Source organism: Jaculus jaculus, chromosome 6, assembly GCF_020740685.1.
Source record: "Jaculus jaculus isolate mJacJac1 chromosome 6, mJacJac1.mat.Y.cur, whole genome shotgun sequence".
Classification (NCBI taxonomy): domain Eukaryota; kingdom Metazoa; phylum Chordata; class Mammalia; order Rodentia; family Dipodidae; genus Jaculus; species Jaculus jaculus.
The window spans coordinates 156044138-156070117 of NC_059107.1; the positions used below are offsets into that span (position 1 = coordinate 156044138).

The 25980-nt window shown below is 45.8% G+C and overlaps 2 protein-coding genes across 3 annotated transcripts in view; one reads left to right on the forward strand and one right to left on the reverse strand.

Moving 5' to 3' along the window:
- Positions 1-12844, forward strand: Kdelr3 (KDEL endoplasmic reticulum protein retention receptor 3). Its single transcript, XM_045152519.1, has 5 exons — positions 1-152; positions 5522-5622; positions 10268-10426; positions 11044-11296; positions 12187-12844. Exons 1-5 carry the CDS (start codon positions 62-64, stop codon positions 12225-12227), a joined length of 645 nt encoding a protein of 214 aa, XP_045008454.1. The 5' UTR covers positions 1-61; the 3' UTR covers positions 12228-12844.
- The window catches only part of Ddx17 (DEAD-box helicase 17), a 23260-nt gene continuing 10117 nt past the window's right edge, over positions 12838-25980 (reverse strand). Inside the window, exons 6-13 of one of the 2 annotated variants that reach the window (XM_004650312.2) lie at positions 24493-24634; positions 24050-24210; positions 23787-23959; positions 22245-22355; positions 22105-22166; positions 21295-21354; positions 17093-17329; positions 12838-15695 (exon numbers count right to left, since the gene is read on the reverse strand). In XM_004650312.2, coding sequence (XP_004650369.1) covers positions 15190-15695; positions 17093-17329; positions 21295-21354; positions 22105-22166; positions 22245-22355; positions 23787-23959; positions 24050-24210; positions 24493-24634 — 1452 coding nt within the window. In that variant the 3' untranslated portion in view covers positions 12838-15189. Of the gene's footprint in view, positions 15696-17086; positions 17330-21294; positions 21355-22104; positions 22167-22244; positions 22356-23786; positions 23960-24049; positions 24211-24492; positions 24635-25980 lie in introns of both variants that reach the window. The other variant, XM_004650311.2, reaches the window with a different exon arrangement.

A 25980-nucleotide genomic window follows, 5' to 3' on the forward strand; every position in this document is an offset into this window, starting at 1 on the left:
GCCATCAACTCCCCTGCAAGTCTCGCTGGACTCGGCGGCGGCGGCGGCGGCGGGCGGGACCATGAACGTGTTCCGGATCCTCGGCGACCTGAGCCACCTCCTGGCCATGATCTTGCTCCTGGGGAAGATCTGGAGGTCCAAGAGCTGCGCGGGTGAGAGGCAGCCGGGCGGGAAAGGGGGACCCTCGCCGTCCACGATGGCTCTGGTGGGGACTTTGGTCCGGGCGGTCCTTAAAAAAAAAAAAAAGACGCAGAAGCAACTGCGCTTCCAAAAACTCAAAAACTTCAGAGCCAAAGTAGGGCGGGAAGATTGCTCGAAGGGTAGCTTAGCTTCTTCCTACGGGACACCTCTATGCCCAGTTTGAGGGGAGGGACAATGTCCCCTTTTACTTGGAGGAGATGAGAGAGGGAGGGTGTGCTCTCGGGAGGCCGCTCCAATCTCAAGGTCTTTCTATCCGTTTTCTCCTGCCATCTCGACCCCTCCCCCCAAAGGGGCCTGCTTCCTCCTGGCCAAGGTGCCTATGATGTGGCAGGAGGGGCACCATCCTGGTCAGGTGGTATGGAGCTGACCCAGTGTGAAGGAGGTTGAGGGGCGGACACAGGAGGTTGGGGGGGGGTCCCCTGTTTTACCTAGCAAGTTTGGCTGCCTCTGTTGAGGGTTGAGAGAAGTTTCCAGGCTGCATTCGTGGGTTGCCTGGCAGATCCAGCACGGTGAGAATCTACCCAAACTTCCTGCAGCCATCTTTCTCTCTAAGGTTGGGCCTGTGCTAGGCATCTAGATAGGATGCAGAGCGAGTGCAGGCTCCGCAGCAGCTGTGGAGGCAGAGGGAGGCCCCGAAGGCTGCATAGCGGAGCAGCTCTGCCAGTCCAGGAGGATGAGACGGGCCCCTGCAAGGAAAGGGATGAGGTACAGTGTCGAAGGCACCGGGGCAGCCAATGCTCAGAGGCCACAGGCACAGGGCACACCCTGGGTAGGGCACAGGAAGGAGGTGGATCCAAGAGGGAGGGTGATCAGATACTGACAGTCTTTCCGGCTAGGGAGCTGGGACTGGTGAACCATGAAAGGTGTGGAGGAGGTTCTGGAAGGGATCTGAAGCAGGAAGGTTGAGGGCTGGAGTGATGGTCCAGCCATTAAGGCGCTTGCCTGCGAAGCCTAAGGTCCCATGTTCTCTCAGATCCCACATTAGCCAGACACACAAAGGTGAGGCAAGTGCAAGGACACACATGCCCACTAGGTGGCGCAATCGCCTGGAGTTCAATTACAGTGGCTGAGGCCCTGGTGCGCCAATTCTCCCTCCTTCCCTCCCCCTCTCTTTCTCACTCGGATCACTCTCTCTAAAATAAAAAAAATTTTAAAAATAGAGAGGAAGGTTGAGAGAGAGAGCAGGAGGGAGGCTGCCATCCTGGGGCCTGGACAGGAGAGACCATCCTAGCAGGGATAAAAGGACAGGTAGTGCCAGGATGGGCCTGTGCATATGCACAAAGGTCTTGTGGACCCTCCGTCATCTAGCAGCAGGGTCTAGTATGCCAGTACTGAGCCAGTCGGGATCCTAGAGACCCAGGGACGGCCCTACTGTGTGGCTCTGGGCCTCCATTTCCCCATCTGTCAGATGGAAGGGAGGCTGTCCATGGCTTATATACCTTTGGGAACTTGTCCAGGTTCTGGTCATGGTCTCTACTTTGTCCTGGTCCCCATATATGATTGGTTTTGGTGGAAATCACTGTCAATCGAAGTGTGAATGAAACCACTGTGCTTCCAGAGTATGGGGAAAATGTGAGTAGAGTCCAGGGCCCAGCCAGTGAAGGGGACAAGAGAGGGAGTGGTCAGGCATCTCTAGAGAGCTGCCTCTTGGGCTGTCTGGGCCTCCATGAGGGTTGTGAGGGAGCCACATAGCCAGCCTTGCCAGGAACGGGTTCTGAGGTAGGAGGATTGCTGTTCGTTCAAGACCAACCTGGGCTACAGAGTGAGTTTAGGATAATCCGTCCTGGGCTTAATGAAAGCCTGCATCTGGAACCCACTGAAGAGCTTTAAGCATTTAAGAATTTTATTTAAAAAGTAACCCTCGGTGCCTGGCGTGGTGGTGCATGCCTTCAACGCCAGCACTCAGGAGGCAGAGGTAAGAGGATCACTGTGAGTTTGAGGCTACCCTGAGACTACATAGTGAATTCCAGGTCCGCTTGAGCTAGAGTGAGACCCTACCTCAAAATAAATAAATAAATAACCCTTGGTTGTTGAGTGGAGACCAGAATTGGGAACAGTGGGCAGCAGTTAAGGATTTGGGGCAGGGCAATGAAGTGGGGCTAAGAACATTTGGAGATCTGTGGCCTGGTGGCTGGTGAGATATGAGGGAGGGAGGGAAGCTCAAAGGTAGTTCCAGGTTTGTAAGCTTGCACATGGGGCGTGTGTGTGTGTGTGTGTGTGTGTGTGTGTGTGTGAGTGTGTGTCGGGGGTGGGGGGATGGAGGGCTATTTATGGAGCAGAGGAGAATGTTAAAGGGAGATGGGTTTGGACTGGGCCAAGTCTGGAGGGCTTGACAACTGCCCTGCTGACAAATCAATATATAGCTCAAGACTTGGAGGAGGGCTCAGAACCGGAGGATCCTGGCATATGGGGCCTCGGGAATGGCAGAGAGACAGGACAGCAGGCATCTGGAAGATTCTGTGGCACAGTGGTAGAGCCAGAGAAGGGGAGGTCCCAGCCACGTGGAAGAGGGGAAGGATGGTCGGGACGGTAGCTGCACTGGAGGCTTGAGGAGTAAGGGCTGTTGGCCTTTGGTTGCAGAGACATGGGTCCCTGGACGGGAAGCAGTTGGATGAAGTGATAAGAGGCTGGTGTGGGGAAGGAAAACAGTGAGGTTCCTAGTCCTTGCAACTGCCTCCATGACCACCAGGAGTGGCCAGAGGAGTCCACTGATCAGATAGGAGTGGGATTGGAAAGAGAGCCAATAGGGCTGGTCTATGTTGTCCACCCCCCCCCCCAAATACTGGGACTGGAACCCAGGGTCTTGCTCTGCCACTGTGCCACACCTTCAGTCCTTGGGATTTTGAGACAGGCTCTCCCTATGTGGTCCAGGCTGGCCTTGAATTGTCAGGTCTCCTGCCTCTGCTTCCTGTTAGGCTTCTTTGCAAGCAAGTGCCTTCAACCACGGAGTCATCCCTCTAGCCCCTCTTGTCACCTCTGTAACATTGTTAATTTTCTTTTTCAAGGTAGGATCTCACTCTAGCCCAGACTGGCCTGAAATTCACTATGAAATCTCAGGCTGGCCTTGAACTCACAGCAATCCTTCTACATGTGCCTCCCAAGTGCTGGGATTAAAGGTGTGCACCACTACACCCAGTCTTTTTTGAGGTAGGGTCTCACTTTAGCCCAATCTGACCTGAAACTCATTCTATAGCTCCAGGCTGGTCTTCAAATCACAGAGATCCTACCTACCTCTGCTGGGAATAAAGGTGTGCACCACCATGCCAGGCTCTTGTCATTTGTTTGTTTTTCGAGGCTGCGTCTCATTTCTAGCCCAGGCTGACCTGGAATTCACTATGTAGTGTCAGGGTGGCCTCGAACTTATGGCGATCCTCCTACCTCTGCCTCCCAAGTGCTGGGATTAAAGGCATGTGCCTCCACGCCTGGCAGAATTGGAAGTTCAAAGCCAGTCTGGACTACACAGCAAGACTGTTTCTCTTGAATGAATGGACCAAGAAGTTCAAGAGACACTTTGGAGTTGAGTGTGGTGATGCACACCTACAATCTCAATATTTGGGGGGTAGAGGCAGGAGGAGTTATGTGAGTCCTAGGCCAGCCTGGTCTACATAATGAATTCTAGGCCAGCCATGGCTATAGCGGTTAAGCGCTTGCCTGTGAAGCCTAAGGATCCCGGTTTGAGGCTCGATTCCCCAGGACCCACATAAGCCAGATGCACAAGGTGCTGCACACATCTGGAATTCATTTGCATTGGCTGGAGGCCCTGGTGCACCCATTCTCTCTCTCCGCCTCTTTGTCTCTCTGTCTGTCACTCCCAAATAAATAATTAAAAATATTTTTTTTTTTAAAAAGGAGAAAGAACAAAAAGAAACCCTATGGAGAATATCATTTAGCTTTACAATTTATTACTAGAATACTAAGATACCATTTAAAAATATTATATATATGTATGTGAGGATATATATATATATATGTTTTTTGAGGTAGGGTCTCACTCTAGCCCAGGCTGACCTGGAATTCACTATGGAGTCTCAGGGTGGCCTTGAACTCACAGTGATCCTCCTACCTCTGCCTCTTGTGCTGGGATTAAAGGCATGCGCCACCATACCCAGCTAAATTTATTTATTTATAAATTTTATTTATTTATTTATTTGAGAGCGACAGACACAGAGAGAAAGACAGATAGAGGGAGAGAGAGAGAATGGGCGCACCAGGGCTTCCAGCCTCTGCAGACGAACTCCAGATGCATGTGCCCCCTTGTGCATCTGGCTAACGTGGGACCTGGGGAACCGAGCCTCGAACTGGGGTCCTTAGGCTTCACAGGCAAGCGCTTAACCACTAAGCCATCTCTCCAGCCCTATTTATTTATTTTTATTTGAGGCAGAGAGAAAGGGAAAAAGAAAGAGAACGGGTGTGCGAGGGTCTCTAGCCATTGCAAATGAACTCCAGACACATGTGCCACCTTGTACATCCGGCTTACATGGGTACTGGGGAATCGAGCCCGGAACCCAGGGTCCTTAGGCTTCACAGGCAAGTGCTTAACAGCTAAACCATCTCTCCAACGCCCCCTTTGTGCTTTTTTTTTTTTAATTTCTGTTTTTTAAAATTTATTTATTTATTTGAGAGAGCAAGAAACAGAGAAAGAGACAAATAGAAAGAGAATGGGCATGGCAGAGCCTCTAGCCGCTGCAAACGAACTCCAGACACATGTGCCACCTTGTGCACCTGGCTTTACATGGGTACTGGCAACTCAAACCTTGGTCCTTAGGCTTTGCAGGCAAGCGCCTTAACTGCTGAGCAATCTCTTTAGCCCTTCTTTGTGTTTTTATCCACCATCTGATGTTTATTTATTTTTTGCAATGTTGGGAATGGAACCCCAAACCTCACATTTAGCTAGTGCTCTATCACTGAGCTACACCCCCACCCCTGATTTATTTTGCTTTATAGAGAGTAAAAATAGGTGCAACCTTTATAACTAGGAAAAGGGCTTTTTTAATTTGTGCATTTTGGAAGAGTGCTGCTGGCCTGCGCCTTCCTCCGCCTGCTGTCTCCCTGGTGAATCAGCTCTCATAGTCAGTGCCTTGTTCCCCCAGGACAGAGCATCCTCGACACCCCCACCCAGGCGACTCACACAACCCCCACGTCCTCGGCAGAGCAGCACTGAGGTGGCGCACGCAGGGTGACTGGGAACTCAGTGTTCGAGTCTTTATTTGGAGACAGAGACAGATCTCTGAGATGCTGGGGGACTCCTGTGTGTAGGGATGTGCTCAGGCCGCGTACGGCTCGTGGCCCCGTCCTCACTGCCTCTGTCCCCTCCGCACAGGCATCTCTGGGAAGAGCCAGATCCTCTTTGCTCTTGTCTTCACCACCAGGTACCTGGATCTCCTCACTAACTTCATCTCCATCTACAACACAGTGATGAAGGTGAGGGCGAGCGGCTAGCTGGGCGCTGGGAGGTCCGGCCAGGGTAGAGCTGGCTCTCTGGGTGTGGCCTCTGCTCTGCCTCTCCAAGTGGGTGTGAGTGAAGGGGGGACTTGTACGTAGCTCAGTGGGATGACTGTGAAGTGAACCGAGGTCATTCATACACTTAAATGCAAGGCAGGCATAGTGACACACGAGGGTAAACCCAGCACTCGGAGGCAGAGGCATGAGGATCCCCACAAGTTCAATGCAAGTTCAAGCCTTGTCTACACAGCGAGACACTTGTCTCAAAAGACACTCTCCGTCCCATGAATAAAAGTAAATGCAAGCACCCTGCCAGGGAATATACATTCCCTAAGGATTAGCCGTCACATACAATGGTTCAGAAATAAATAGACAGGGGCTGGAGTGATGGCTTAGTGGTTAAGTGGTTAAGGCACTTGCCTATGGAGTCTAAGGACCCAGATCCAATTCACCAGTACCCATGTAGGCCAGATGCACAAGGTGGCACATGTGTGTGGAGTTCATTTGCAGTGGCTAGAGGCTTTGTCATACCCATTCTCTCTCTCTCCCTGCCTCTCTCTCTCTCAAATTAATTAATTAATTAAATATTAAATAGAAATAAGCTGGGCGTGGTGGCGCACGCCTTTAATCCCAGCACTCGGGAGGTAGAGGTAGGAGGATTGCATGAGTTCAAGGCCACCCTGAGACTACAGAGTGAAATCCAGGTCAGCCTGAGCTAGAGTGAGACCCTACCTCAAAAAAACAAAAAAACAAAACAAAACAAAGAGAGAGAGAGGAAGGAAGGACGGGAGAAAGAAAGAAAGGAAGGAAGGAAGAAAGAGGGCTGGAGAGATGGCTTAGCGGTTAAGGTGCTTGCCTGCGAAGCCTAAGGACCCATTTTCTACTCTCCAGATTCCATGTTAGACAGAGGCACAAAGGTGAGGCCAGTGCAAGGCTGCACATGCCCACTAGGCGGTGTAAGCATCTGGCATTTGATTGCAATGGCTGAGGCCCTAGCATGCCAATTCTCTCTCTCTAAAATAATTTAAAAAAATGTAAATAGATGGGCTAGGGAGATGGCTTGGTATTCATAAGCAAAGCCTAGCATTCCAGGTTCAGTTCCCCAGCCAGATGCACAAAAGTGGTGCTAAATTTATTTGAAGTTTGTTTCTCTTAAGTATTTTAAAATCAAAAATAAAGACACGTGGTGCGCTAAGCATTCAGAAAGCTGATTTGGTCATTCATGCAATAAGTATGTTCCCACTTCTGCTGTGCCAGGCACTTGAGCATGAGTGGGACACATGGAACCTACATTCTAACAAGGAAATACCATAAATGAACAGAAATGGTCAAGGATAGGGCCATACTAATCCTATTTAATTGACATTTCCTTCAATAAAATGTTGGGGTAGCACACACCTTTAATCCCAGCACTTGGAAGGCAGAGATAGGAGAATGGCTGAGAGTTTGAGGTCCCCTTGAGACTCCATAGTGAATTCCAGGTCAGCCCGGGCTACAGTGAGACCCTACCTTGAAGGAAAAAGAAGTTTTGCAGGGGGCTGGATAGATGGCTTAGCAGTTAAGGTGCTTGCCTACAAAGCCAAAGGACTCAGGTTCACTTCCCCAGTACCTACGTGAGCCAGATGCACAAGGTGGCACATGGATCTGGAGTTAATTAGCCGTGGCTGAATGTCCTGGTGCACCCGTTCTCTCTCTCCAATAAATATAAAAGTATAAAAAAATATTTTAAGCCGGGCCTGGTGGCACCCGTCTTTAATCCCAGCACTCGGGAGGCAAAGGTAAGAGGATCACAGTGAGTTCAAGATCAGCCTGAGACTACATAGTGAATTCCAGATCAGCCTGAGCTAGAATGAGACCGTACCTTGAGAAACAAAACAAACAAACAAAAACATTTTTAAAAATGTTTTGCAGACAGAATTACCTGATCATTAAGGAGCTACCTCAGGGTGATCAGGAGGTGACGTGTAAGGCTGAAATGACAAGGAACCAGCCTTGTGAAGATCAGAGGAATTGATTCCATGCAGAGTGCACAGCCAGGGCAGAGGTCCCCAAGACAGGGACCAATAGATGTCTTCAGAGAACAGACAGGAAGCTGGAAGGGTGGGGCAGGAACAGAGCCGCTGCGGGTGGAGAGGACAGCTTGGCCTGAGGAAGGGGAACAAGTGGTGCAGGTAAGTGGCAGGGACCGCAGATCATGATGGGCAGTGTGGCCCTGTTCTCCAGAGGATCTGAGCATTTGTCCTGCCCTGTCCCTGCATGTTAGATGCCGCTGGGGTTAGGTCTCTCTGGCTTCTTACCAACCCTCAGGGCATTTAAGACGGTGTAGGGCACTGGGAGGAATACAGGTTGCAAGTCAGGTGTGTACTGCTAGGGTGCTGCTAAGAGATTGGGTACCTTTATTTAACAAGTTGAGTTTAGCATTGTTGTGACATCAAAGCTGGAGGTGAGCAGTCCAGGGTGAGGTTGGCGCAGTCCCACATGCTTCTGGAGTTTGATGTCAGTGGCTGGAGGCCCTGGTGTGCCAGTTCTCTCTCTCATATAAACAAATAATAAAACAAAAGAAGGGGTCAGGAGTAGTGGGGGTGTCCTACGTGTTTCTCATGGTTCTTGTGAAGTCTCCGAGATATTTAGCTTTGGGAGTCCTCTGTCCCAGAGACAAGCTTGGGACTCCAGGCATCTTGTCCCTAGGAGTGGCAGAAGGGAGCAGACTGCTGTTTATGAGGTGCTGGCCTCATTCAGTGAGAAGCTGAGTTTGGGGGCCTCGAAATCGCTTTCTGCACAGCCTCAGCAGATGGGGCACCTCCTGGCTAGTTCCCGTCTATACAGAGCCGGCCTTAGCCTGGCAGGGTGAGGTGGCCCAGGGGCCCTCTCGGCACAGCTGGCACATGGACATGGCTGCTGTAACCTGAGCTGTCCTGAAGGAGCAGGGCATCAGTCCCAGCAGAAGAGCACTCAGCAGCCAGATTTGTGTTCTAGAAGGTATCCATTTGTGGGAAGCTTCTACAGCTCCTGAAAAAAAAAAAAAATCCTGATATTTGTCCAAGTGCTCCACAGAGGGACAGCCAGGACCCTCTCTCCACCCTTTTTTTTTTTTTTTTTAATTTTGAGTCTCATGTAGTCTAGGCTAGCCTCAAACTTGCCATGTAGCTGAGGATAACCTAGAATTGATTATCTTACCTTTTTCTGGGAGTGTGCCACCATACTGAGGGGCAAACCCGGGGTTTTGTGCATGCTCTGCAGCCACTCTACTGGCTAAACTATATCCCCAGTTCTTGAGTTTTTATTTCTTTAATGATCTTTTAAAAAATATTTGAGGGGGCTGGGCATGGTGGCGCATGCCTTTAATCCCAGCACTTGGGAGGCAGAGGTAGGAGGATCGCCATGAGTTCAAGGCCACCCTGAGACTACAGAGTTAATTCCAGGTCAGCCTGGACCAGAGTGAGACCCTACCTCAAAAATATATATATATTTGAGGGGGAGGGAGAGAGAGAGACAGAGAATGGGGGTACTAGGGCTGCCAGCTGCTGCAAACTCTAGATGCAAATGCCACCCTGTGCATCTGGTTTATGGAGATCCTGGGTAATCAAACCTGGGCCCCTGGGCTTTGCAGGCAAGTGTCTTAACTGCTAAGCCATCTCTCCAGCCCAGGTTTATATTTATTATTACTTTTGGTTGTTAAGGTAGGGTCCCACTCTAGCTCAAGTGGATCCAGAATTCACAATGTAGTCTCGGGATGGCCTCAAATTTAGTGATCCTCCCACCTCTACTTCCTGAGTGCTGGGATTAAAGACATGCACCACCACACCTGGTGGGGTTTTGTTATTTTTTTTATTTTTATTTATTTTTTTACGAGGTAGGGTCTTTCTCTAGCCCAGGCTGACCTGGAATTCACTCTGTAGTCTCAGGGTGGCCTCGAACTCATGGCAATCCTCCTACCTCTGCCTCCCATGTGCTGGGATTAAAGGTGCGTGCCACCTGCTTATTATATATATTATTTATTTATTTGAGAGTGACAGATAAAAAGGCAGAGAGAGAGAGAGAGGGAGGGAGGGAGAGAGAATGGGCAGCCAGGGCCTCCAGCCACTATAAATGAACACAAGATGTGTGCGGCCCCTCGTGCCTATGGCTAACGTGTGTCCTGGGGAATTGAGCCTTGAACCAGGGTCCTTAGGCTTCACAGGTGAGCACTTAACTGCTAAGCCATCTCTCCAGCCCACCTGCTTTAATAATCAATTTAATTTTTAATATTAATTTAATAATTTTAATATTAATTTAATTTTTAATACTGAGTGCAAGCCAGCTGAGACCTCCTGACACTGTAAACAAACTCTAGACACATGTAGTCCTTGGTACATCTGGCTCAAACCCAGGACATGTGGCTCTGCAAGTAAGCGCTTGTAGCCACTGAGCCATCTCTCCAGTGTTTGATGTCACCCTCTGGTCCCCACATGCAGACGTGTATGAGTGTACCCATACACACATGCCCCACAACAAAAGGTGTGTGGGGGGTTGAACTGGACTTTAGGTCCATGGGCCAAAGCAGCATTGCATACACACTTGGAATTTAGGAGGTTCACATCTTATAAACAGGAAGGGAAATTGCAGATGCTTGTCTCTCTTTCAGGTGGTTTTTCTCCTATGTGCCTATACCACAGTGTACATGATCTATGGGAAGTTTCGGAAAACATTTGACATTGAAAATGACACATTTCGCCTCGAGTTTCTTCTGGTCCCAGTCATCGGCCTTTCCTTTCTAGAGAATTACAGCTTCACACCCCTGGAGGTAAGTAAGGGGGTATTAAACCCTAAGAGAGCACTTCCCCAAGTCCTTCAGCCTGTGGGGATCACCTGGGCCTACAAGCCCTTTGCTCAGACAGTCCTTCCATCATAACATCTCTGAAGTCACGAGGCTTATTACTGAGAGGATGCTCACCCTGCTTTTGACTTAAGGACCTTAGATACACAATTAGCAGACTCAAGAGCACCTCAGCAGGCCTGGGCCGCCTTGTCAGAGGGCAACAAGTATCATGATGCTGGTATCTATAAGCTGTAGGTAGAGAAACTGCACTATCAGTTATGTTGTTTATTCAATGAGATCACAGCCCTTAAAGATTATGTACCATAAACTGCCACTATAAAAAAAACAGTATGCAGTACATAATTAAATCTTTAAAAATCCAATTTGTCCGTCCTTAATCAAAAGGTGCACTGTTTTAAGCTCAGGGATAGTGATGGGATGCTCAGTGATACACCATCCCCAACACTAAAAACCAGACTGTAATTCTTAGCCTAGTTACAGCCAAAACAGGGAGAACTGTACCAAAGCCAACTTGGGCTCCTTAGGGAGATTAAGGGAGTCATGTAACTTGCAGTCATTGACCTCTGGTGCTTCTGTGACAGATCCTTTGGACCTTCTCCATCTACCTGGAGTCGGTGGCCATCCTGCCCCAGCTCTTTATGATCAGCAAGACTGGAGAGGCAGAGACCATTACCACTCACTACCTGTTCTTCCTGGGTCTCTACCGGGCCCTCTACCTCGCCAACTGGATCAGGCGGTACCAGACTGAGAATTTCTATGACCAGATCGCAGTGGTGTCTGGAGTAGTGCAGACCATCTTCTACTGTGACTTCTTCTACTTGTATGTGACCAAAGGTAGGTGACATGCTGCTGCCCAAGTTACCCTCCCCGCAATGACACTCAAGGGAGCCTGACAAGACAGGGCCAGGAGCCTTCCTTTCTGGTGCTTATTTCTTTTCATTTGAGGGGGAAGGAGAGAATGGGCACACTAGGGGCCTCCAGCCACTGCAAACAAACTCCAGATCCATGTGACACCATGTTCAGCTGGCTTACATGGGCACTGGGAATTGAACCTGGATCCTTAGGCTTTGCAGGCAAGCGCCTTAACCACTACACCACCTCTTCAGCCCTCTGTTGCTTTTTTCTAACAGAATCAAGCAGGATGTTAAATGTACATTACATATGCATGTGTACAGACAATACACCTGACAAACTTGGAAAAACTTAAGTTTTAAACTTAGTTTTAAACCAGAGCTGGGTGTGGTGGTGTCCACCTTTAATCCCAGCACTTGGGAGGATGGAAGGATCACCATGAGTTCGAGGCCAGCCTGAGACTATACAGTGAATTCTAGGTTATCCTGGGCTACACACCCTACTGCAAAAAACCACACACACAACAGCTTGGTGTGATGTCATTATACAGAAAGGTAGGGCAGAAAAATAGAAGACAGGTTGGGCATGGCGGCTATACTCACAGCACTTGGGACAGATGAGTAGGATTGCCACTGAGACCAACCCAAGCTGGTGAGACCTTGCCTTAACCACCCCCACCCCCAAAACACTGAAGTCAGTTTACAGCCATGTGAGTCGTCAATGACCATTAAAATTTCCTATGATCTTAACTTATTTAACTCACCACTCCCTAGCGCCTGGAAACTGGGTATGGAGACAGTAAGATCAGTTAGAATACAGCAGTCTTTTGATCAGTGTTGGCCTTTCCTAATTCTAGCTCCCTTTTCTTCTAGTTCTTAAAGGAAAAAAGTTAAGCCTACCAATGCCAATTTGACAACCCTGGTGATGGAGCAAATCAGTCATCGTTCATCCTTGGTGACCTACCCAGAACTTGGAATCAAATGTTAAAAGCCAGAAAAATGCTTGGTATGAACTCCAGTTAAGGCACTGAAAGTACACTCTATTGAGGCCTTATAACACCCATCATTGGACGTAATGAGATATAGAGTCAAGTGCTTAAGTATGGTTCTTCACATTTGGCAATGGAAACTGCTGTTCCTGAGGATGTAGTTCAAGGTTCAGGCCAGTAATGGCCACACCAATCTGGAAAGACCCCTCTGTCTGGGTCAGGATACCCCAACTGGAGCTGCAGGAATACATTCGGCAGCAGTTCCCATTTTCCAGGGGCAGCCCACACAAGCCATCCCAGGCCCAAGCAGTCCAGTTTAACTTAGATCCATCATGTCACCATATGCTGCCTTGCTCAAAAAAAAAAAAAAACAAAAAACAAAAAAAAAACCACAATTGCTTCTTCCTTCCAGTTTTAGGTGCTAACTAGATTTATTAATCCAACTTTCCTAACTTTTGTCCCGAAGGAAAAAGTGTTGGTAAGAGGATTATACTGAACTATTCAGAATTTTTAGCAATAAAAAGTTCACACCTTATTGTCAACAATGTTTTTTATTTATACCTACAAAAGAAAACAAGATGGTATCAAAAGGACAATTTACAAACCAAGAATAACATAGCTCTTAGCATCCTGTGCCTTAACATCACACACCTATAATCTTTCAAGTCTTCACATGACAGGAATGTGTTGAGAGACCAGCAAGGGCACTGATCCCAAGCAAAAGCCACCAACCTTTTAGATGAGAGGTCTGCACAATAAACTGTCAGAAAGGATGGGGAGAAGTAGCCCACTGCATAACACTGAAGCCCTTCCATGAGTTGAACCATGAATGCATTAAACTGCATCAGAGCTGCCTGCTCCTGCTCTGAAGCAAGAGCAGAACCCAAATAACAGACAAGGAGGTGAACATCACTCTACAGTAAAATAGGAAACAAACAACTAACAGTAACAACAAAAACCCACTCAATTTCTGTTGTACCCAGGCCACTAAGAGCTCTTGAAATTTGGTGTGCTGTTATTTTAATATTTATAATGCCACTGGTGGACAAGAGCAGCAATCCACTGACTGCTGAATCCCCAGAGATCTTTCCCAGAAGTGGATGCATTTTAAGAGCTGCAGTACACAGGACACCCCCTGTGGTGGAACCTATGTTTAAAGGAAAAAAAAGTTTGGTTGTAAAAATCAATGTCTGTAACAGACTGGTCAGTGCTTAGACACCTTTTCTTTTGGGGAGAGCTGGGATGCACTGACAGGACACAACTTTGGTTTGAGAGCACAGAGCAGTTTTCCCACATTTCTTCTGTGCCTACCACTCTCTCTTGGCCTCATCTTCAAGATGGGAAAAATGGGGGTGTGGAGGGGTCAGTTTTTACACATGTAAATTCAGAGTATACTGACAACCTACCTGGTATGCTGCACGCTAACCAATACTTTCAGAGTGACCCTCCCCCTCCAGAAGCCATCCTTCTCTCCCTGAAGGATTTTAACCTCGGGTACTCGAGGCCAGAGCCAACAAATGCAGTGGAACCATTCCCCCTTAACTGTGCTGTGAACCAATAGTACAGGCAACAGAATAAAGGAAGTCCCACCACAGTGGATGCAGAGAGGTTTCTGGGGCCGTAATTGCCCTATCCCGTTAGGCTGAACGCAGGAGCATCTGCTGCTGTTCTAAATCCCAGCAGGACAGCATTGCTACTGAAAGGGATGGAACACACTCACCTTCCTTCACATGGAGAAAAGGAGGCCTTGGGCGTTGGCCATGTCCTTTCCTCAGCACTACACCTACCTGTGAAAAGCTGAGTGCAAAGGGGTGCTGAGGGCAGAGTGCAGCAGCTGTTACAAAGCACTGCAGGGAAGGCTGTGTGCAGGCTGAGTGCGCGGAGTCTTGCTCAAGACAGCCTGGCCAAAAGGGCACCATGGCTGACAGAGCTGCTCTTGCTCTAAAAATACAAAGTTTAAAAGAAAAAGAAAACTCTGCCTGTTTTGAGTACAACATTTATAATTAAAAGGTGCTGTTCATACTGCTTTTAAGTTTCCAGCGAGCACTGATGTTCATTGCTCATAATGGCTATTTGGCTAGAAAATGAATTTCATATGACCCTTGGTGACATGGGGAAGAAAAAACAGGCAGCTTCCTCCCATATGCTAGTCTAAACATTAAGATATATGCTTATACTCTTCAACTTAAAAGATACGTCTGAACTCAGAAATTCCATTTCTAACAACACTTAACTGGTTTTGTGTTTTTTTTTTTCTTCTTTTTTTTAGTAACTGGGAAGGGAAAAAGGGGAAGGTAGAGTGTAAAGGGGACAAAAATCAACTAGGAATTTTTAACTGTCAAAATGCACTTAAGCCATCAGCCAAAATGGTAATGATGAAGCACTGTCTTAAAACTTACCAGGCCTGAGGAACCCTGATCTAATAATGTTAAAACCCTTCTGAAAATACGCAGGGAAATCCCTTTTGGTGTTCTGAACCAGTAATGCGAAAGCCACTTAAGCAGACACCATCATGTGCAGAACAAGGCTGCTCTCCTCACCCTCCCTCCCTCTATCAACCTATGACAACAAAAGAAACGGGTTCCCACAAAAGGACCTAATACCTTTTTAAGATGAAAAATAGCTCAAATATCCTCAACATGCAAGAAGTTGGGGGAACAAACTAATCTCCTCCAGTCATATATATTCTTACAACATCTGTTATTACAGACTGGATCATTATGGTGGGCAAAAGAAACCTGGCAGTGAATTCTAACTAATCTGTATGAAAAGACAAATCACAATGGTTGGGAGAAAAAAAAAAGGAAAAGGGGAAGAAGAAAAAAGGACAGACAGTGCTTCTTTAGATGTAATTAGTCTGTGCAAAAGTCACATCCACCAAGTGGTTTCATTTACGTGAAGGGGGAGGGGGAGGGGGAGGAGGAGGGTATTGGTAGGCAGTTTGCCCCATGTAACCTATCATATTGGTAGCTCCTGGAGGCTGCGCAAACTGCTGTGACATCAGTGGCTGTGGCTGCTGCGCAGACCTGCCTATACCACTAAACTGCTGGCTGGAGCTCTGTGAGCTCCTCCCGGTGGAGGCGGTGCTACTAGCTCCGTAGGTGCCAGCAGCATACTCCTGGGCTGTGTAGCCACTAGTGCCATAAGCAGCTGCCCCATAGGTGCCTTGACCATAGGTATATTGGCCCGCTTGTGCTCCGAAGGCAGAATTTGGACTTCCATAGCCACTGCCATTAGCATAACTGGCTCTATCGGTTTCAGTACGATCCCGATAGCTTGCGGAGTCTCTCCGGCCACCATCCTTGACACCTCGAAGCCTCCGATCACACTCATCCTGATACATCAGATTGGGATTGTTGGCTGAAGAAGTAGTCCGGTATCGAGAACGACCTCCTGGTGGGAGGATACAAAATATCTATTAATACTAACTATATGATCTAAACACAACTCAAGGTAAGAAAAATTGAATGAGGGGCTGGAGAGATGGTTCAGCTGTTAAAAGGCACTGGAGTTAGTTTGTAATGACAGGAGGCCCTGGCACTCCCATACTCACCCTCTTGTCTCAAATACGTTTAAAAAAATTGAAGTCACGCCTTTAATACCAAGCACCCAGGAGGCAGAGGATCACTATGAATTCAAATCAACCATGAGATTATATAGTGAATTCCAGGTCAGCCTAAGCTAGAGTAAAACCCCACCATGAAAAAACAAAATTTTTTTGGACTGGGCATAAAATGTCCTGTTGGGCTGGAGAGATGGCTTAGTAGTTAAGCTCTTGCCTGTGAAGCCTAAGGACCCTGGTTCGAGGCTCGATTCCCCAGGACCCAAATTAAGCCAGATGCACAAGGGGGCGCATGCACCTGTCGTTCATTTGCAGTGGCTGGAGACTGCTGCACTCATTCTCTCTCTCAAGTAAGAAACAAACAAAAATTATAAAAGTTTTTAAAAGATCTGAAAAGCAGGGCATGGTGATGCAGACCTTTAGTCCTAGCACTGGCCAACCTGCAGGAATGAGACCTTTCTTACTTCAAAAATAAAAACAATTCTGCGTGAGAAGGAAAATACTCCGTAGCAGAGGCCAGTAAGTAAGTAAGAGAAGAGAAAGGAAGGGAGGAGGGTACTTAATAGGTTGGTATTGTATATATTTAAGCACAATGATTGAGATGGGGAGGTAATATGATGAAGAATGGAATTTCAAAGGGGAAAGTGCAGGGGGGGGCAGGTATTACTATGGGATATTTTGTATAATTATGGAAAATGTTAATAAAAATCGTGAAAATAAAAAATAAATAAAAACAAGCAAACAAACAAAACTCCAAGGCCAGACCTGGCTATGTAGTCCAGGAGGAAGTTCTAGGTACTAGGATTACAAGTGAGTGCTACCAGACTCAGCTAATTTAATTTCAAATATGTAGCACATACCTCACAATTCACAGAAATTCTGGGCCACAACAGTAACATAATAACAAAACCAGCTTCCTGACTTACAGGTTACAGGGCTGGGGAGGAGGCACAGTTAAAGGTGCTTGTCTGCAAAGCCTGCCAGAGTGGGGTTACCTCCCCAGAACCCATTAAGTCAGATGCACAAGTGGTACATGTGTCTAGAGTTGGCTTGAAGTGGAAGCCCATTTGAGAAAAAATAAATAAATAAAAATATAATTTTTAAAAGGTTATGAAAACCCGTTTTCCTGTCACTAAGCAACATGTTTAGAGCCTTCACCAGAAATAAGGCACAAGGAGCACAAGAAGACACCTTGGTAGTACCTGGAAATTCCAGGACTTACCCTTACCCCCGCCGCCGCCGCCGCCCCTGTGGTCCACCAGCTGCATCAACTTTGGATTGATGGCCTGGTTTGCCTCTTCTAGCACTTTGATCAGCTCTCTGGCCTGTTTTAGGTTCCCAGGAGTGAAGAAGGTATACGCAGTGCCCTTGTTGGTGCTCCGGGCTGTTCGACCAATACGGTGCACATAATCCTCTGAGCTGTTTGGATAGTCATAGTTGATCACAAACTTGACGTCTTCCACATCTTCAAAGTCAACGATGATTCAACGTGTAGGTTGATGTGGCAGAGAAAGAGAAGGTAAAGGACATGCCAACAACAGGTGGGAAGCACGAGTGCAGATGACAGCAAGAGGAAAGAAGATGAAGTTAGTAACCACACTGAGCAGGAACAAAACAAGACTCATCCCAACAGAGTAAAAGAGGATTAGTGATTCTCAGGACATGCATGGGACCCTGTATCTTTATTTACTATCAAATCCTACAGAAATCCCATCCAAACATCCTGACTCCTGCCTCTTCTGTGACAATAGACTGACAGGAGCTGTACCAAGATTGGTCTCCAGACTTCAGTACCATCCCTTTCAAGGAAGGAATGCAGAAGCAAGCAGTAATGACCATTAGACTGCAGGGCCGAATCACTTCTACTCTGTTGGGAGAAGCCTGGCAAAATCTACCAACAGCACAACAAACTTACCTTTACACCAGTCACAGAGCAAAATGAAAAAAGGAGCTTCATCTACTTTACTGCTACATTTTCATGAAAACTTCAAATATTAGGTTAATTCTTTTTTTGTTATATTAAAAACAAATCAAAAACAAAAACCTGAGCAAAACCGAAGAACAAACCTATTTTTCTTTGAACACCCAGATTATCCTTCCCCTCTCAATTACCACAAGAACACATTACACTAAAATTTCACTATACTACCAAGCCCAGCTTCTCTCAAATGAAGTTACTATTTTTTCTCAACTCAAGGTTATTCCAAAGCTTAGTACTTGCTTCAATGATCAGATTGTCTACATGACCTGGGAAATTAAGTAGCCAAAGAACATGGGAAAAACCATGAAACCTTGAGATACATTTGATATTCTGCCTACTGTTGGGAATTGGGCTGGGTAACCTCCTAATTCTTAAAGTATGTAAATGTTAGTGTAATGCTTTCAGCTAAATGTAGTTTTTTTTTTTTAACCTACTTAAACAAACAAATTTAATAACAGATTCCTAATTTTTGTGGAAAAAAATCTGCATTTTACAAAGAATATTCAGAAAATATCCTAGATAAAACACAGATTTTTGTGATATAAATAGTTAAAAAACATTCTCTGTTTGTTACCAGACCGATGCACACTCCCTCCTCCTTTGGGAAACCGCTGCAGCCGATCCCGTCTCTTTGCCTTTTATTTTTGGCGGCCTCCTTTCGAAAACTCCGCCTTCTGACACGGGACCACTGGAGCGCGGGGAGCATGCATCAAGGGTCCGTGGCAGTGAGAAGTCCCCACACACGCTCGCTCTGTGAACTGGCTTAGATGCTTCTCTGTAGCCCCATTTGGTTGCCAAGCGCCGGAGAACCTGGGTTCGGGTAAAAATTTCAGGTCCTCCAACGCCTCCCCCAAGGATAATTGGGGTGATTGTAGAAAAAAATAATTAATAAAAAAATGTAAGTTACATCCAAAGGGTCATACTGCATCTATTGCCCAGACTGAATTTCAGGGGGAAAAGGGAAGATGATTTAAAAAAAAAAAAAATTCAGCTGTTAAAGGGCTTGTGAAGAAGGGGCACTGTCTGTTTCTTATTACAATAAAGGCTCCTCGGTCTTTACTGACCCTAAAGTCCTGAATCACACCAGAAAGACGAGAAGGCACTTAGCACAGGGGGCAGCGTGAGTCTCCGGCACAGGATGTTGATGCCACATAGAAAAAACATTACAGGGTAAGGAGAGATGGAAGATTGGTGGGGAAGGGGCTATACTCCATGACCACATCTTCAGAGCTTGGATAATGCTCCTTGGTCACTCCCACTGAGGGTGACCATGGAAGACAGTAATAATGAATACTGTACTGGGCACAGTAGTACTGAAATACGGTACTAGGCGCACACAATGTGTGTCCTAGCAGCCAACAGTTCAGACGCTAATACTTGGGGAGTATTTTTGAAGGGGTGCAATAGGGAGCGGATAAGGTGCAAGTTCTTCACACTACAAAGGTCCTGTACGTGCACACAGCTGGCGAGGGCACTGACAGCAAGTGCAGAACTTGGTTTTCTCCAGTCAAGTCTGCCCTGAAGGAATTTGTGCACTGCCACAATATTATCTTGCTGTCTTTATAGAAGATGCTGTAGCAGGGTAAGAAACTGAATAGTTAATATTTTGGCCAGCTGCCTGGATGAGATTCTGGAAAGCCCTATAACACTAATGGGAGGTTTTAAGATTAGCCAACAGGCTCATCTAGAGCGGCTTCGGGCCAATGTAGATGTGCCTCAGCCATGTACTGAGTGATCTGCAGCTGATACCAAAGCTTCTGTTAAAAAACAAAACAAAATCAATTCAATTATTTTTAGATCAACACTGTGTAGTTTAAACAGAACAAAAAAAAAAGGCAAAATAAAAAAAAATTATCTCAGTGGAAAGGGAATAATAGTGGTTTCCTGAAGATGACTTATAAAAACTATGGGGATTCAAAGAACTTACCTGAAGGGAACATTTAAGAGACCATCACTCGACAGGAAGGAAAAAAAGCCTGGTGACTCAGCTGTAAATTGCACCCCTGTCTATGAGGTAGAAGCCTTCACTTTCCAGGATCTTGTAGGACCTTGGTCAGAATTCTGCCATTTTGGTGGGTTTTCTCCCTCCTTTTGATTTTTACAAGGCAGCAAACAAAGGGGCCCAAAACAAGCACTGATGTTAAGTAACAAGAAACAGACTCAGGTACCTTCCCTCTCCCCTCACTTGGATGAGAGGGGGTGGGATGAAGAGTCTAAGTTATTCTAATGGTAGCCAATTGATTTGGTTTAAAATACAGGGGGACATGGAGCAAATATTTTTAATTGTCTAGGCAAGATGCACAAAGAAGCTACCAGCACATAGCAAGCCTGTTTAAAAACCACCATCACTGAAAGCTTTTATGTAAACTGCTTTCAGGCCTCCACCTCCTCTCCCAACAGGCCCAAGTTCTAACGGCACAGACCAAGACATGACTTCAGAGGGAAGAGAGAGCTTTCCGTCATGGCTGCAGGTCACCACCTCTAAAGGAGTTAAGTCCAATGGATAAAAAGGCTCCAACTCTGTTGTAATCCAGTTTGGATACTTGTGTCTTCATGTTAAAGATTATATAGGGGAATTATGGTACTTCTCATCTTAATTGGGCAAGAAATCAAACACCTGTCACAAACTGGAGACAACTTGCTATATATAACCCAGGCTGGCCTCAAACACATAACCCTTCTGGCTTAGCCTCACAAGTGCTGGGATTATACACATGTGCCACCATGCCCAGCTGAAATAATCTTTTTAAATATGAGTTTTAACACAGATCTGTTTAGTTCAGCAAGATGATCCAACATACCATAGTGTGCATGTCTATCTATCTATATCTTAAATTATAATAGGTTGAGAACTCCAGAAAAACACCTTCAGATTAAGCTCTCAAACTGGTAACAGACATGTATGGTAGGATGTGTGGGTGAGGAGGGATAACTGCCCTTCCATTTTCTTTGTAAAGTTAAAGGACTTTTATAGACTTAGACACATGTTCATGGAATTGGGTCTCATGTACTCCATGTATTATCTATGATAAAACTGCTATAGGAAAAAGACTAACTGAAAAAACTAGCTTTTGACAGCCAGATTCAACCAGGCTCCCTCTATTTGCCAGAAAATAGCAAAACCAGGAAGAAGTTGTTCAACTGAATGTCTCCTCTCCCTCTAACTGAATAGTCATGCCTAGGCCTTGCTGCAGACCAAAGCCTGTTTGTCAGGAGCAGGAAGAGACGTTGAAAATAAAAGGGAAAAACCAAAAGCCAAAAGTAAAATAATAATAATAAGCTTACAAAAATTATCAAGATTAAAAACAAACTGTGGGGAGGGTCACACTTACACTTTCTACTAAACTCATATACATACAACTCTAGATTTGAAATGGCAAAAGAAAAAAAAAATTGTTTTAAACCGAAAGACACACAAACCACTGACAGAGATACCTATCTATACAAACCTAGCCCACGGGAGGCTACATCTGTGGCAATGAGGATTGGAGCCTTTCCAGATCGGAACTCTAAAGGGAAAAAAAAAAAAGAGGAGTATCATAAAAACCAAGTTACACACCGAGGACAAGCAACATTTTCTTTCTTTATTGATTTTTCAGGTAGGGTCTTGCTCTAGCCCAGATAAGTAACACTTCAATGACATGCTATGATCAGAGACAAATCACTAACCTCCACCTCAAGAAATATGCCTCTTTTCCTAAATATAGCTTGTTTGATTTCACTGATTAGCAGTTATGAAAGAGAAAACAGAAAGGAAATACACTAGAATGATTCAACTATGATTTTAACATTTTAGTAACTTTTCCCAAGGGATAAGTTTAAAACTGGAAGAAAAAAAGTCAAAAGAACTTAACTCAGCCAGCCACTCCTGTACAGACTACCCATTTACTACTTAAGTCTACAAAGCTGAAAAGACTTACTATCGGATTCAATATAGATTATGTGGAGCAGGGGGACACACTGAAAATACTTTTAGAAAGGCATGGTGGTTCATACCTTTAATCTCAACACTTGGGAGGCTGAGTTCTAGTACAGCCTGGGCTAGTAAGATCCTGTGCATTAAACACACAAAACAGGCTGGACATGGTGGCACATAGCTTCAATCCCAGCATGGGGGAAGAGACTGACGTAGGAGGATCACCGTGAGTTTGAGGTCAACTTGAGATAAACTGAGGCCACCCTGGGCTAGACAGAGCAAGACCCTACCTTGAAACACTAAAAACATACAAACAGAAAAACAAGCTTCATTTTATACTTACCATTAAGTACCCAATCTCTTTCTGGCTGACTCTTGTCTCCATGAATACACATAGCTGGCCAACTATAAGAAAACTGAATTAGAAATCTTTACAAAATTACCACAAGTATAACAACGTAACTATCTAGGTGCTGTACTTACCCATCTCTGCGCATCCTTCGAGTAAGGTCATCACAGCGTCTCTTTGTCTCTACAAATATTATTGTCTTATTTTCCTTTTCAGCCATGATTTCCTCCATCAGTTGGATCAACCTGAAAACAAGACCAACAATGTAGTCACCACACAGAAAAGGTCTCATATAGACAACTGTTGCAATGGTACAGACCTGTAAACCCAGTAACCCAGTACTTGGGAGAAGAGGCAGAAGGACTTCTGTGAGCCTAGACTAGAGCGTGACCCTATCCCACCCAGCATGCCCAATCCATAGTACTTTCTTTTTACATTACCTTAAAAAAGTTAATAAACGTTGAGACCCTACCTCGAAAACAAAAAAAAAAAGCTAATAAGCAGAAACAGAGCATCAAGTCAGGTACTGCTCTGTTTGTAAGGAACAGTCACCAGGTTTAGTGGTGCACGACTTTAATCCCAGCACTCAAGAGGCAAAGGTAGGAGGATCAATGTGAATTCAAGGTCAGCCTGGGGTTGAGTGAGACTCTGCTTTGAAAATAAGAAAACCAGATGGGTGTGGTGGTGTACCCCTTTTAATCTCAGCACTCAGGAGGCACAGGTAGGAATACTGAACAGAGCTTGAGGCCACCCTAAGACTACATAGTGAATTCCAGGACAGCCTAAGCTAGACCCTACCTTGAAAAGCCAAAAGAATAAATAAATAAAAATAAGAACACCAATTCACACTATCCTCATAACAAATTTATAAATGGTATTCTCTCCATTTCCCATATGACATAATGGAGGAAGTTAGTAAATCCTAAATCTGACTAAAACTAATATAATTGGTAACAAATACCCAGGACTTGAATTCTAGAAATCAGTATCACTGTTTTATTTTTTAAAGCAGAAAGAGACAAAGAGAAATTGGACATGCCAGGGCCTCCCGCCATCGCAAATCAACTCCAGACACAGGCACCACTTTCTGCATCTGGTTCTACATGGGTACAGAGGAATCAAACCTGGGCCACTACAGGCTTTCCACATAAACACCTTTACGCTATCTCCCCAGTCCCAGTATGACTTGTTCGAACTATAATGCTCCTGTAAATGATACATAAAGTTGTGGAGTATCTAGTGAGACCATGTCTCCAAAGAGAGTAAAACAAAACATACTTATCAGCATTAGCCAGACACACAAATATTGGGGGGGGGGACTAGATGGCTAGGTAATAAAGGCACTTACCTGCAAAGCCTAAAAGATCCAGGTTCAATTCCCCAGTACTGACCACACATAAGCCAGATGCACCAAGAAGTGCATTTGTCTGGAGTTCATTTGCAGTGACTAGAGGCCCTAGTGTGCCCATTCTCTGCTTGCAAACAAATTATTTTTAATAACACAAAATGGAGCTGGAGAGATGATTTAGCAGTTAAGGTGCTTGTCTGAGAACTCTAAGGATCCAGGTTTAATTTCCCAGCACCCATGTAAGCCAGATGCACATAGGGGCACATGTATACCCATTCTCTATCTGTTCCCCCCCAATAAATCAAAATGGTATGAACCGCCTTCATACTTGTGATCTTTTTCACTTTCCATGCAGACGTCCACAATCTGAAGGATGTTGTGGTTGGCACTCAGCTCCAGGTTGCCCACATTGATCTGGGTGTAGTCCCGAAGGAAATCCTCCGCAAGCTGTCTTACTTCCTTTGGCCAGGTTGCACTCCACATCAGCGTCTGACGATCAGGCTAGCAAAAAAGGGAAGATTTGGCTTTTGACTAAGGAACTACATGGCACCAAGGGTTGTATAAAGACTATGAAACATCAGTTTTACACACCCTGATCTGGTCAACAATTTTACGAATCTGGGGCTCAAAGCCCATATCAAGCATCCTGTCAGCCTCATCCAGTACAAGGTAAGTACATCGGCGAAGGTTTGTCTTTCCCGACTCCAGGAAATCTATCAGGCGCCCAGGAGTAGCTATGCAAATCTCAACACCTGCAAGGCAAAAAGGAAGCTGCAGCTCACAGAGAATCATTTCTTAGGCACTATCTGAACCCCGCATGCTACAAATGTTGGCTCTGGCGCTGCGCTCTGTGGCTGCTTTGTGTGCTGCGCCGCGGGCGCTTCAAAAACGCACTGAAAGGAGAGCTGGACATACTGACATCAAATTCCTGACATACCTAGCCATGAACTATGTTCAAGAATTTCTCATAAAAACCAACTATTTTGTTCAATTTTATTCATAGAAATAGGTAAAGCTAAGCTAATTATTCTTACCTCTTTCCAAGTCTCGAATCTGAGGGCCTTTAGGAGCACCTCCATAGATGCATGTACTCTTCAATCTAGAACATTTGCCATAGTCATCAGCTACCTGCTGAACCTGCTGAGCAAGCTCTCGGGTGGGAGCCAGCACCAGACACTGAAACATGAAAACAACCACCTGAGAAACAGACCCTAAGTTCAAACAAACAAAAAGAACTCTACTAAGAACAAGGCAGTTTAATTCTTTCATTATTGTCCAATGTAATACTTTAAAGGAAGGGCAACTGATTTATTTGATGCACTGTGATTTCTTGCAGATAGTTTTGTTTTATGGTTTTTCAAGGAAGGGTTTCATTGCAGCTTGGGCTGACCTGGAATTCATGATGTAGTCTCAGGGTGGTCTCAAACTCACAGTGATCCTCCTACCTCTGCCTCCCAAGTACTGGGATTAAAGGTGTGTGCCACCACGCCCGGCTTTCTTGCAGCATAATCTAACCACTTAGGATAAGTTGCAAATTGTATTGCTTACTTCCCTCCACTCTGTCCCAGGTAAGATCTCACTCTAGCCTAGGCTGACCTGGCACTCACTCTGTAGTCCCAGACTGGCCCTGAGCTCACAGCAATCCTTCTCCTCCCTCTCCTTCCCCAGTGCTGCAACTAAAGATGTGTGCCACCACACCCAACTGCCTACTTTATTCATTTATTGAATAATTGATTGAGAGAGAGAGAGAAAGGGCACACCAAGGCCTCTAGCCACTGCAAATGAACTCCAGATGCATGCGCCACCAAGTGCATCTGGCTTACATGAGTTCTGGGGAATAGAACCTGAATCCTTAGGCAAGCATCTTAAGTGCTAGGCCATCTCTCTAACCCCCTGCAATGCCTACTTTCAATTACACAACTCACAAAATGAACAAGTGGCTTTAAAATATTTCTACAACAAAACTATTAAATATTACCAAGAAATTCAGATGAGTTTAGGTGTGATGGGACATGCTTGTAACCCCAGCACTTAGGAGACTGAGGCAGGGCGAACAGGAGGTTCAAAGCCAGCCTGGATAGCCTAGGCCAACCTTGGATACATAAGACCCTACCTCAAACAAAACTGAAAAACAGAAGCGTGGTGGCGCACACACGCCTTTAATCCCAGCACTCGGGAGGCAGAGGTAGGAGGATCATCATGAGTTCAAGGCCATCCTGAGACTACATAGTGCATTCCAGGTCAACCTGAGCTAGAGTGAGGACCTACCTGGAACCCCCACACACCAAAAAAAAAGAAAAAGAAAGAAAGAAATAGAGGTTTAAGGCATTTGCCTGCAAAGCCAAAGGACCCAGGTTCAATTCCCCAGGATCCACATAAGCCAGATGTACAAGGGGGCACACACATATGCAGTTCGTTTGCAGTGGCCTGGTGTGCCCATTCTCTCTCTACTTGCCTATTTCTGTATCTTTCTCCCTCTCTCTCAAATAAATAAAAGTAAAATATTATTAAAAATCTGAACG